Below are 12,066 nucleotides of genomic sequence, written 5' to 3'. Positions count from 1 at the left end.
GCATTTCAAATATTAAACTAATCATTATTATTATTATTATTATTATTATTATTATTATTATTATTGTTGTTGTTGTTATTGTTGTTATTATTAAAATCATTATTATACATTTTAATAATAATAATAATAACAACACTACAGTGGCAACATTGTGGCCCAGTGGTTAGTGTAACAGAGGCCAGCTAGTAAGTGCTGTGCAGGTAAACCTCACTTCTCTGACCTCTGAAAGTGCTCTAGCGACAGATAGTAGAAGCCATGGTCTGAAGCCTTGTTAGAGCAACCAACTCCCATGCGGAAGGTCGCTGGTTCGATCCCAACTCAGAGCGGGTTGGGTGATGTAGAATACATGGGTATGGTGTTTCCCAGTACTGGGTTGCAGCTGGAAGGGCATTTGCTGATTAAAACATATGCTGGATAAGTTGGTGGTTCATTCCGCTGTGGCAACCACTGGTGAATAAAAGGACTAAGCCACTGAATAAATAAATAACACTTTGTATTATTATTATTCAACATTTATATTGTTAATAAGGGGCGGTGAGGTGGCACAGTGGGCAGCACTGTCACCTCACAGCAAGAAGGCAACTGGTTTGAGCCTCAGCTGGGTCAGTCTGCATTTCTGTGTTGTTTGCATGTTCTCCCTGTGTTGGTGTAGGTTTCCTCCGGGTACTCCGGTTTTCCCTGCAAAGTCCAAAGACATGTGCTATAGGTGAATTCACTCATGTGTGAATATGAGTGTATGGGTTTTGCCAGTGTTGGGTTGCAGCTGGAAGGGTATCCTTAGGTAACCCCTGATTAATAAAGGGACTAATAATGAATGATTTATTTTTTCATTATCATCAACAATAGTCTTTAAAAAGAACCTCAATAGTTTGACTTACATTTTAATTATTATTACTTCGAGAGAAAAAAAAAATACATTATTTATTTATAGAGTCCTTCTCATTTGTTTTGCATAAGTCCTTCATATTTATTTATCTCGCATATGTCCTTCACATATGACGCATTGGGCCTGCTCCTATTGCAACATACACACACAAGAAATCAATTGCTATTATTAACCCTATTGCCGCAGAGACTGGTTTTACTGGTTTCCCATGTGATTACACAGAGCTAATATTGAATTTATACTTTTATGGTAATATTCTCTTCTCCATAAAGCAGATAAAAGCACCTTAAACATCTATCCTATTAGAACAGCAGTTTTAAAGTAATGCAAATGATGGCACGAAACTCCCACTGAAAACCAAAGTATGTCGCCATCATTCCAAATGAAGAACTTTTGGGATGCTATTGTCATTTTTACACTTAAGTATGATGTTCAGTACCCTGTGCTGAGAGTGTTGGTGTAACCCATTATTAAAGCAAGAGCAGATTATCAAGTATGATAGAGAAACACATGGTCTAACACAGGAAGTCCAATTGTTACCACAGGAAGTTTCAAGCTTTTGGCTCTTTGGAAGCTGCGGTCAGAAAGCCAGCGGTGGTTACAAAGGTTTCAAACAGAAGGTGAAGCAAATTCTCATTCAAAACCAATGTAGATCGCAAAAAAGACGGATTTATGAACAAAAGATAAAATGTTGTTGTTGGATTTATTAAGAAAAAAGAGAGAGAAATCTGAGAAAACTTGAAAAGATGAATGAATAAAGATCACAGTTCACAGTTACAATGTGTGTATTATAGTTTGCTCTTAGTTCCCTCTGCAGCTGCCGGACCAAATGATTTACAAATTTGTGTCTTGGCTTTAAAAATCATCTGCAGAACAGGGGTACTGTTGTTTTGTTGTTGATGAAAGACATTTAGGTTACAGGGAGATTAATATTAACAATGTTTTAAATGTGATATGGTAGCAGATTATTATTATTATTTAAATGAATAATATAAATATAATTAATAATTATAATAATTAATGAAGCATTATTATATTATATTAACTGTAATATATTATTAAAGTTAATATTATAATTATAATTAAAATAATTATAATAATTAATGAAGCATTACTATATTACATTATATTAATTGCAATATTATTATTAATATTATTATTTAAATTAATATTAAAATAATAATTAATCATTATAATAATTAATGAAGCATTATTATATTATATCAAATTATATTAATTATATTAATTATATTATATTATATTATATTATATTATATTATATTATATTATATTATATTATATTATATTATCATGCTCTCATTCTCATACTCATTCATTAAGTTTCTTTTTGGCTTAGTCTCATTATTAATCTGGTGTCGCCACAGCGGAATGAACCGCCAACTTATACAGCATATGTTTTACGCAGCAGATGCCCTTCCAGCTGCAACCCATCACTAGGAAACATCCATACACACTCATTCACACACATACACTATGGACAATTTACTCCATCCAATTCACCTATTGCGCATGTCTTGTGGGGGAAAGTGGAGCACCCAGAGAAAACCCACGTGCACACAGGGAGAACATGCAAACTCCACACAAAAACACCAACTGACCCAGCTAGGTCTAGAGTCAGCGCCCTTCTTGCTGTGAGGCGAACGTGCTACCCACTGCATCACCGTGCAGCCTGAAAAAATATTAACTATATATTATTGTTATTCATTCATCTTCTTGTCGGCTTAGTCCCTTTATTAATCCAGGGTCGCCACAGCAGAATGAACAGCAATACCTACTGCGCCACTATTATTATTATTATTGTATTTATTTGTTTATTTTATTTATTTGGCAACCTATTTTGGTTTCCATGTGAAATTAAAATGTCAAAAACAAATTTTATACATGAAGAAATTTTAAATACATATGTAACTAATTTAAAGTTTTAAAAAAACCTGGAACTAAAATGTCAAAATTGCATGCAATAACATGAACCGTCATTTTAATGCAAAATATTCATATAAAAATAAATAGCATTCTTATTCTGACCTCTACATATTAAAATATTTAGAAGCGTACAAATTAAGTTATTATAATTTAAAAAGTAAATAATAATAATAATAATAATAATAATAATAATAAATTGAATTAAAATATGACAAAATTTACAATCAATAAAAGTAAAACATTAAACACTATTTGTGGGCTGCACTGTGACTGTTAAATAGAGTCTTTTAATTTAACTTTTTTTTTTTTTTTTAGTTTTTTAAAGCCTGATAAAAATGTACAAATATTTAAATAAAAATAAATAAATAAAATAATAATTTATGGGTCTTCTCTAAATCACGTTTTTACATTTCATCTTTGACACAAATCTTGGTTAACTAAACACCCATTCATTCTGACAGGTTGAAGCTTACAAGGAAAAAAGAAAAAAAAAACTGAGCCCCACCTCAGTACTGTGAAAAAAATAATCAACAAATGTGTAATTACCGTTTGATGTGTTTTTATAATTATCCAGCGTTACGCGGTGATGTAATCTGATACAACGCTCTAGTAAATATACAAGAATGATTTAAACTCTATATTTGGCAGTGAACATGGACACTCATGGGAAAATGCTTGCATAGAGTTTCTGATCACATGACTGGAAGTGTAGGATTTGACTCCAGCTGGGAGAGCAGAGGAGAGGAGCGTGTTCAACAATACACGCATTCAAAACAGCCGCATTTCCACGTCCCTCTGCGTGGATCTGTCACGGAAAACCATCGCACTGATTTCTTGAAACTTTTCGAGCTTTTACACAACTGCGTTCCTATATATCAAACAAGGATATTTCGGCAGCGTCATGGGAATTGGAAAGTTTACCGGCTGCGCTGTGGAATAGCAGTAGTCGTGGATCCGATGTGTTTTCTTCAGTCTCAGGAAGATATACGTGCTAACTTGGAGAGGAGCGGAGAGGTTTAACTTCTTACTGACATTCCTCCTTTTTGCTCCCTTGAGTTTGATTCAAAGTTATTAAGAGGCAAGATGGCGGCCGATTCCGTGCAGGTGAGACTTGTTTTATCTAATGTTTACTAACCGCGCGCTTCGACACCATCAACACACTTTAATCGCGACTTCTATGTTTTCGTCTGGACACCACTTTAAAATGTCAACATTTGACTTAAGGATTGGCGTAGTGACTTTTAACTGTGTCTGAAAGGGTTAAATGTGGCCTAGAAATATTGACACAGAAACCAACTGTTGCTTCAATCCCAGTCCATAGCTAAACTATTAAGTTATACATGAAACGTGATCGAATTTATACGAAGAAAGGCAGTCGTGCAATGTTTGTGCTTGTTCGCATAGCTCTTGTAACTGGTGCAGTCATGATGTTACTTTGTTTCCTCAACTGCATATTTACTGTATTTAATGCTATGCGGATCGTTTGAAAGCTTAAAGTGCTTTCCTTCGTGCAAACTTGAACTAATAAAATCAATTTGTTCACTCATAATTGTAGAAATTAAACATTAAACGAATATATATATTTGGCTAAACACGAAATACATGTAGCAGAACCTCTCTTTTGCGTGTGTGGTGAGGGGAAAATCTGGAGTAAAATCTATTATTAGTAACATATCCTGAACGATTCCACCCTGGCAACTCCCTGAAACACTTGTATGAAGCAATGTCAGTATTTGTTTGCCTGCTTTTCCTTTCGTGTAAAATGACGATGAACTTGACGTAATTTACAAATGACTAACTTTACGCGTCAAAAAGCCAGCACTGAACAATGTGTAGCTAATTTTTATTTATTTATTTATTTATTTATTTATTTATTTATTTATTTATTTATTTATTTATTTATTTTTTGGTTTCTTGGGAATGAACCATCAGGAGAAACAATGTTTTTGCAAATTGAAGGTCAGACATGTAAATGGATATTTTGTCTTATGTAAGGGTTTTACTACAGCTTTTGCCTAATTTGATGGTTTTCACAAAATTGGTCATGTGACTAATGCTGGGGTCTGATTTGGATCTGTTTAGGGATTAAACTTTCTTTTGGTGCTTTAAATCATTGTGTGTTTAATGCTTTACGTGTATTGATTAAGGATGATTTTACGCTTGATTACATTTATCTCTGGTGCGATTTCTCTTAGTGTCATTTAGTTGACAAGTGTGGACCCTTAATATGAACTAGTGGACCAAGACAACCGAAAAGATGGGCATCTGGTGCAGTTAGACTACAATGTAAACACAAGAACGCAGACAAGAGACACTTAAGTGAATAAAAATACATAATTTATTGCAAGATGCATACATTAACAGGCTTACCTTCTCCACTCAGTCAAGGTTTTAAGGTGTTATACTGTTACCAAAATATATGTGTTTTTTATGCATTTTATATGTGTAAAGAAATCTGTTTTTGAAACTAATGAAGACAGAGGAAGTCAATGATTTATTTTAATTATTTAGCCTGACAAGTTTCTAGTTCCAAAATATTCTAAATGTTTATTAAAATAAAATAAAGAACTTTAAAAAGAACTTTTAGAGGAGTAATCACAATACTGTGAAACTGTGGTATTTTCATCCAAGGTTGTCATGCTGTCAGAAACTTATACCGGCCCATGCCTAGTTGCTTAAAGTTTGAAAAATAACACACGAAAAGCATCTCCTTACATTTAATCTTGGTTTGTGTGTGAGATGGAGAGGGAGTAGTCCCAGGCAAGGTTTAGACATATTTTTCAAATTTTAGCTTTTTAGTTTTCTTCAAATAAAAATATTATCACATGCTTCATACAATGAGATACATGGTATTTTCTTTTCTTTATTGGATATTTGACAATTCCATAACAAAATTATTAAATTTTTTTGACACTATGAATGCCAGTTAAACAGATACCTAATGTGTTTTTTTTGTTGTTGTTCACGAATTAAGAAGCATAAAACAAGCATAAAGTAATAACATGACACCATTAATCATACAAGTCAGGCATCATACAAAAAATAATTAAAAAAAAACTGTCATTATATTTAGACAAAAATGGCCAGATTTCAAAAATTGAATAATGTGTAAACAATACAGTGTAGTATTGTTTTGCTAAATAAAAGAGGTGCATCATGCCATTTTTTTAAACGGTTGTCATTGTTTTTTTTCCATCTTTGAGCGGGAGTAGTGGGATTGCTGTGGTTTTGTTGTGTCTCCTCCTCACCTAATTGCAGTAAGGCACAACTGAAACCCAACAAGTTAACTGATACTCTTATGTCTGAATGTTGCAGGTTGGTTTTGGCTGAAGTGTGGGACAGGTATCTTCTGTTGCATAGCTCTTATCTGGAGCCAAATCACAGAATTAGTGAAACAGAGAGAGGCACTGGCTTAGAAATACCACAGTGTTTGGGTTGGAGGGTATTTGAAGAGCTGACAGAGGGAGAAACTAGTTCTTTTTTGTTCTTTACAAATTAGTTTTAAAAGAAAAGTGCCAATAAACAACCAAGAAGTCTACATATTATTGTTGTTGTTGTTGTTGTTAGTGGTAGTAATAACTAGTAAGAGTAGTAACAAGTAATTTGACTGCAGTTTTTGATTTTCCTTCTATCTCCATTATTATGAATGGTGCTTTTGTTTGGTTATTTAAATGAAAATCATTCAAATATTCAAACATTAAAAATTATTGAAACTGATTTCCGTTTGACATAGTTTTGCATCAATTGATTTCAGTATATAATAAATGACACTGCTGTATTGTAAGTACTTTAATTATTATTTTCTACTGGCAATATCTGGCATTAATGACTTATGGATTTGTTTTGTACCTGTGGTTTTTGTCTCATTCTGTTGTGCTCTGGCCGTAGTTTGCAGAATGCAGAAAGGAAGTTATGATAAAGAAGTTGATGAATAAACTTCTGTATTGGTAAATGCCAGATCTGATGAAAGTTACAGGGTTTTTGTTTCGTTCCATGTCATTGTGGAACAAATGAGTAAACTACTTCTGTACCTGAAAGAATTGAACATTTTGTATTTACGTGAGTCAAAAATGAGAGATTCCATATATAATGTCTGCATTAAATTACATAAAAGGGTGATGATTTTAAATGCATGGAAAGCATGTTAAAAATAAGAAACTTTAATATTTAGGGGATCAGGCATGAATGCCTGCTTTTTTTCAAAGATCTTTTGTTCTAAATATTTAAAAAAAGTAAAAAATAATGTAACTTTTTTTTTTAAGTTATAGATCTGTTTAGGTAAAAAATATATGATAAAATATTTTTTTCACAAACTATGTACAAACAGTTTTCCCAATTTAACAATATATGTGAAACTTGAATCATTCAACGGTGATGCTCTGTTGAAGATAGGTTATGTAACTGCTTAAAATGTTGACTAACTTTTAAACTTTTTTTTGTCAGATAAAAACCACAATATTTGACTTTGGTAATCTTATTTACAATAATACTTTAGTAATATTATAATTAACAGTGTTGTATTATTTGAGATTCAAATAAGAACAACAAATATTTACTTGTTAATGATTTTAATAGGACAATAAAGCATTGGCAAAACCTCATTCATATGAAGATATTTTGCTTATTATAAAGCCTACTAGACAAATTGGACATAAGCTGTAATTAAACATTGCCTAATATGTATATATTTTGAGAAGCAGCACACCTTATTCTGGTCACACACAGTAAATGTCTATCCATGAAATGATGCTGTTGTGGACAGACTCTGGTGTTAGTCGCTTAAGCTGACGAGAGAATTTGAGAGTGATACATTACACATTTTCATCGTTGATTATGTAATGATCCTCAGTAGAGCTGCACGATATTGAAAAAATCTAACATTGCTATATTTTGTTTTGCTGCAATACATATGTTGTCATATAAACACAATTTCACCAAATGGCTTGAATTGCTCTATTTGTAAAAAGAATCCCTAATTTGATTGGTTGGGTTAATTTTGTAAGGGTGTGAATTGTGTATTAACATAATAAACAAATTGCTAGAATAATTACAATAGAGCAAAAAGACTAAAACAAATAAATAGTGCTTTATTATTTCCCATAGAGTCAAACTGCATTCTGGTGATGTAATGCACAATAATACCATTTGGACTTCATTGTATTAATAAATCAGTAAAAAAAAAAAAAAAAAATCTCCTTAAACTTACAAATGTTTTACATTATTGTCATCGAATGCTTTACACCTTCTTGAAATGTCTTTTAAAATACATGCAAATTATAAGGTTTCTCTCTGTTATGGATATACTATGCAATGACTTCACAAATCTCATGTATTGACTAAAGCAGTGGTTCTCAAACTGTGGTATGTGTACCACTAGTGGTACGCGGGCTTACTTCTAGTGGTACGCAGAGGAATCACTGAGTAATGAAAGAAAAAAATGAATAAAATTTTAATCATTTGATGCATACGATAACACTAATGTGATCAGCCTTGGCTGTTCTCTAAAGACTACGATCAAAGCGATGTGCTTAAAATGTTTACTTTATAGCATCACTGTCATCAGCTGCTCAATCCAATTGGCGCAGAATTAGAGAAAGAGGTGTGTGGTGCTAGCGTATTCCAGGCGTATACAATTAAAAAACATCTTAACTTTTCAGAATGCCGCACCGCGATTCACGTGACATGAACCGACTGATCAGCTTCATATTTTGTATAGAATATAATTTCTTTAGACTAAATATCTCAGACAAACATAGAACCCCCAAACACTGCAGTGCTTTTTAAATTTCTCCATAAAAAAAAAAACGTGTATCAGAGTGCAGCAATGTTTTGTCAGCTTGACATCCTCTGGGAAAAACCAATCTACATACAAAGTAATGTTTAGATTTTCAAAAAACTACGCTACTTTATTTCATTATGGTGGTACTTGGAGAGACACTCTGAAAACATCACATACTGTAACACATCACTGAAAACAGCTGCAAATCCTTTGCAATAAACACCTGCACTACCTATGCTATTTTATTTGTCTCTCGGAACCAGTTGGGTATGTTTTCTTGAAAGATTCAGCAAGGGATTGTTGCTAATTGGAGTACTTTATTACCTTCTCTGCTATCCTGCCTTTAGACAGTGATATTGCTGGGTGATGGCGCTGCAGATATGCATTCACGGTTATCCATGTAAAACAGTGCTTGCACACATTTATTTGTTGTTCACTGTTTGTTTGTTTTTTTTTTGTTTTTTTTGTTTTCTGTTTTTTTTAATAGGCATTATACTTACCGCCAAAATCGAAATGTCCTCACACCGCAAATTTGAAAAACGCCAGCGCTTTCTCGTACTGTTGCCTCACTCCACTGGCGCTTCCTTGTACTGTTGCCTCAGCCTCACTTCACTGCCGCTCGCCATGTTAAAATGTGGAATGATGGTCAAGTGCCCCCTAACTTTAAAACATATTGATTGGATATTTACTCACAGGGAGGAGTTTCCTCATGTCAGCTCATGGACTTACAGGCACACACAGTCAATATAAAACGCACATAAATTATTTAAACGCAAAACCGAGGAAAAAGCAATTCACTAGCGTGCATTGAACCGTGGAGGTTTTACCGAACCTACCTTCCATTCGAAAAGTATATAGCACATTTTGATGACTCAATATGCTGCCCATCAGATTTGGTTACCAGTGTAAATTTTAGGGTGGCTTTTACACCTGTGGATCGATTCTCTTGTTCTGAAACGGGATTAAAATTGTTACATTGTTGCCCTTTATTCATGGTGCGGTTCACTTTTACATGGCAAAGTTTCTAAATGGACCAAAAGAGCTAAAACAAGTCACTTCACGGTTAATTTTGCAATGTCCCGCTCCGCTGTCAGGCGTCATTGTTTTAATTTATGACGATGAGCAATAAGACATTATAAGCGATAAGTTGCCATTTAATTTTGAATGGTGACACTCACAGACATCGTCACCAAATATATATCAGAGGTAAGACTTTCTCATACATAGCCCTTGGCTAGAATTATGCATTATAGGCTTAACATTATAGAGAGAAATAACAGATAAACCAAGACTGCTGTTCAGCAGTTTTCTTAGCAGATAAACCACTCTCGTTAAAAGTTAACATGCTTTTACTTTCGTATTTGACATAAAATGCACATTTACTGGTAGGAATGACATTCCACCATACTCATAATTCTCTCTTCATTTAGCCGTATATATGCCTGTTACATATCCACAAAACACTGTGAAATAGCCTGGCTTGGATCGTATTGCTTTATCACTACAGTCAATCCGCTTCAGAGTTCGTTTTAATCTAGCCGAGACCACCTCATTCAGGCTATCTCGGACCAATTGTTTTGGTGCAGATCCGAGCACGATTGCTGGATTCACATATGCCAAATGAACCGCACTAACTGGGGAAACGTGCCAGGTTCCGAAACAAAAGTCTAGGTGTGAAAGCACCCTTAATGTAGAATAGTGTGATATGAAGCTGTAATATCACCCTAACCTACCTAATTCCTAACCCCAACCTCAGATCCATTAAAGTACAGTGCTGGTAGCATAATCTGATGGGTAGGATAACATGCCAGGACACCAGGGGCCTCATGTATCAACGCTGCGTACGCACAAAAACATTGCGTACGCAAGGTTTCACGCTCAGAATCGCTCACGTTTGGATTTACTAACAATGAACTGAACGTGGGAATGTGCGCAGGTTCACGGCAGCTTTTTGGCAGGCGTACGCACATTTTTTGTGCGTGTCTGTTTTATTTCCATTGGCGACTCCTAGAGGCAGTTGTGTTAAATTCTTCTCTACAAAGTGTCTGAGCCTTGCAATGGCAGCTGTATGAGACGGGTTCATCTAGCAGGTATATAAGGTTTCCATACCATACATTTGACCAGCTAAACATTAAAGCACAATTTGCAGCAGTCGCCTGTTTTCCCAATGTAATCTGAGCGATCTACTGCACGCACATTGCTATAAAGACACTATCTGAAGATGAATTTGCAAGCGTGAATCAGAAACATTTCCATTCAATAAATGTGCAAATAAAATATGATGTACAAACTTATTAATGATTCCTACTAGTCTTTCTCGTGATAAATAGTAGGCAAAATATGATATGTAGCGGGGGGAAAAAAGAAGATAGAGTTCATCAGACGCTGGATTCGAGCCGAGTTCATGCTCGAACGTGTCAAAACATGATCACATGCGTCTTACGAGCGCGCCACTAAGACTATTCAGAGTGCTGCAACAGTTTACAGATATAAACCAGACTATGTTTTTTTAAATGCACTCAGTGCGATGTTCAGACCCAACTGTGTCAACCGCATCAGCTAAACTCTCCCACTCTATTTTTTTTTCTTTTGTTGTTAATTCCGAAAAACAAACTTGCAAAAGACACCGCTTTTCTCCGATCTACCTCCGAAAGCAGCACCTACATTTCACATTCTGTTCAAAGTTTCTCTTTTTGCTTGCTTTTGCCATTGCTTTTTCGTTGGGTTTTGCCATTAGCATAGTCATTAGCATATTCATACGGGGGAGGAGGCAGGGAGGGGTTTTGTGCTCGTGCATGTTGCGCTCAGTTTCACGTTCATTCAGATGTACAAAAGAATATGCGTGAGACTCGGCGTACGCAGTGTTTCATACATCTGAATTTTTTTCTGCGTACGCACATTTACAGCTTTGTGCGTACGCAATGTTTTAGTAAGATTTCCACGCAAGTCTTCGTACATGAGGCCCCAGTTCTTTTCTGACACTGGTCTCCATATAGTTTATGTTGTCAAATTGGTTTGTGAAATTGGCTGCATTTCTTGAGTGCAGTTCAAGTGTTGGAATGTAATCAATCTGTGGTTTATCAATTGGAGCATCTCTATTCAGGACTCTAGACTAACATTTAAAAGCAGTAACACTGATGGCATCAAGTATGACATGCCCTGACCCCTTCAAGACACTTCTCATTTGCTTTTTATTTGATGTAACTCTTATTGGCAGAGCTGTGATACTGAAACTTTTTTTTTTCAAGGGGATGAGATGAGTTTCTCTGTCCTACTCCTCTTCAGTTTTCAGATTCCATCAAACATAGATTAAAAAAATGCACATTTCGAAGCACTTTACGAGACCTTTAACCATTGTTTTGTTCTGAAAACACACAAACTTGAATACATACTATAGGAGAAACTGACATATAGGAAATACTCAATGGCCAATTACAGACATTTATGATTTGTGGCT

The 12,066-nt window shown here is 34.7% G+C and overlaps 3 protein-coding genes across 5 annotated transcripts in view; 1 reads left to right on the top strand and 2 right to left on the bottom strand.

The window, feature by feature from the left end:
* Positions 1-12,066, bottom strand: part of LOC147836356 (uncharacterized) — a 702,935-nt gene that overhangs the window by 386,929 nt on the left and 303,940 nt on the right. The window lies entirely within an intron of this gene.
* The window catches only part of kyat3.2 (kynurenine aminotransferase 3, tandem duplicate 2), an 808,585-nt gene that overhangs the window by 677,860 nt on the left and 118,659 nt on the right, over positions 1-12,066 (bottom strand). The gene's annotated exons all lie outside the window — the stretch shown is intronic.
* The window catches only part of pkn2b (protein kinase N2b), a 68,361-nt gene continuing 59,832 nt past the window's right edge, over positions 3,538-12,066 (top strand). Inside the window, 1 exon segment of one of the 2 annotated variants that reach the window (NM_001290179.1) lies at positions 3,538-3,934. In NM_001290179.1, coding sequence (NP_001277108.1) covers positions 3,914-3,934 — 21 coding nt within the window. In that variant the 5' untranslated portion in view covers positions 3,538-3,913. 2 annotated transcript variants of the gene reach the window in all.

The sequence above is a fragment of the Danio rerio genome, chromosome 6 (genome assembly GCF_052040795.2).
Source record: "Danio rerio strain M-AB ecotype USA chromosome 6, GRCz13ab, whole genome shotgun sequence".
Lineage (NCBI taxonomy): Eukaryota > Metazoa > Chordata > Actinopteri > Cypriniformes > Danionidae > Danio > Danio rerio.
Note: the sequence above shows the minus strand (reverse complement) of the source record. Positions and strands in the feature narration are given on the sequence as shown.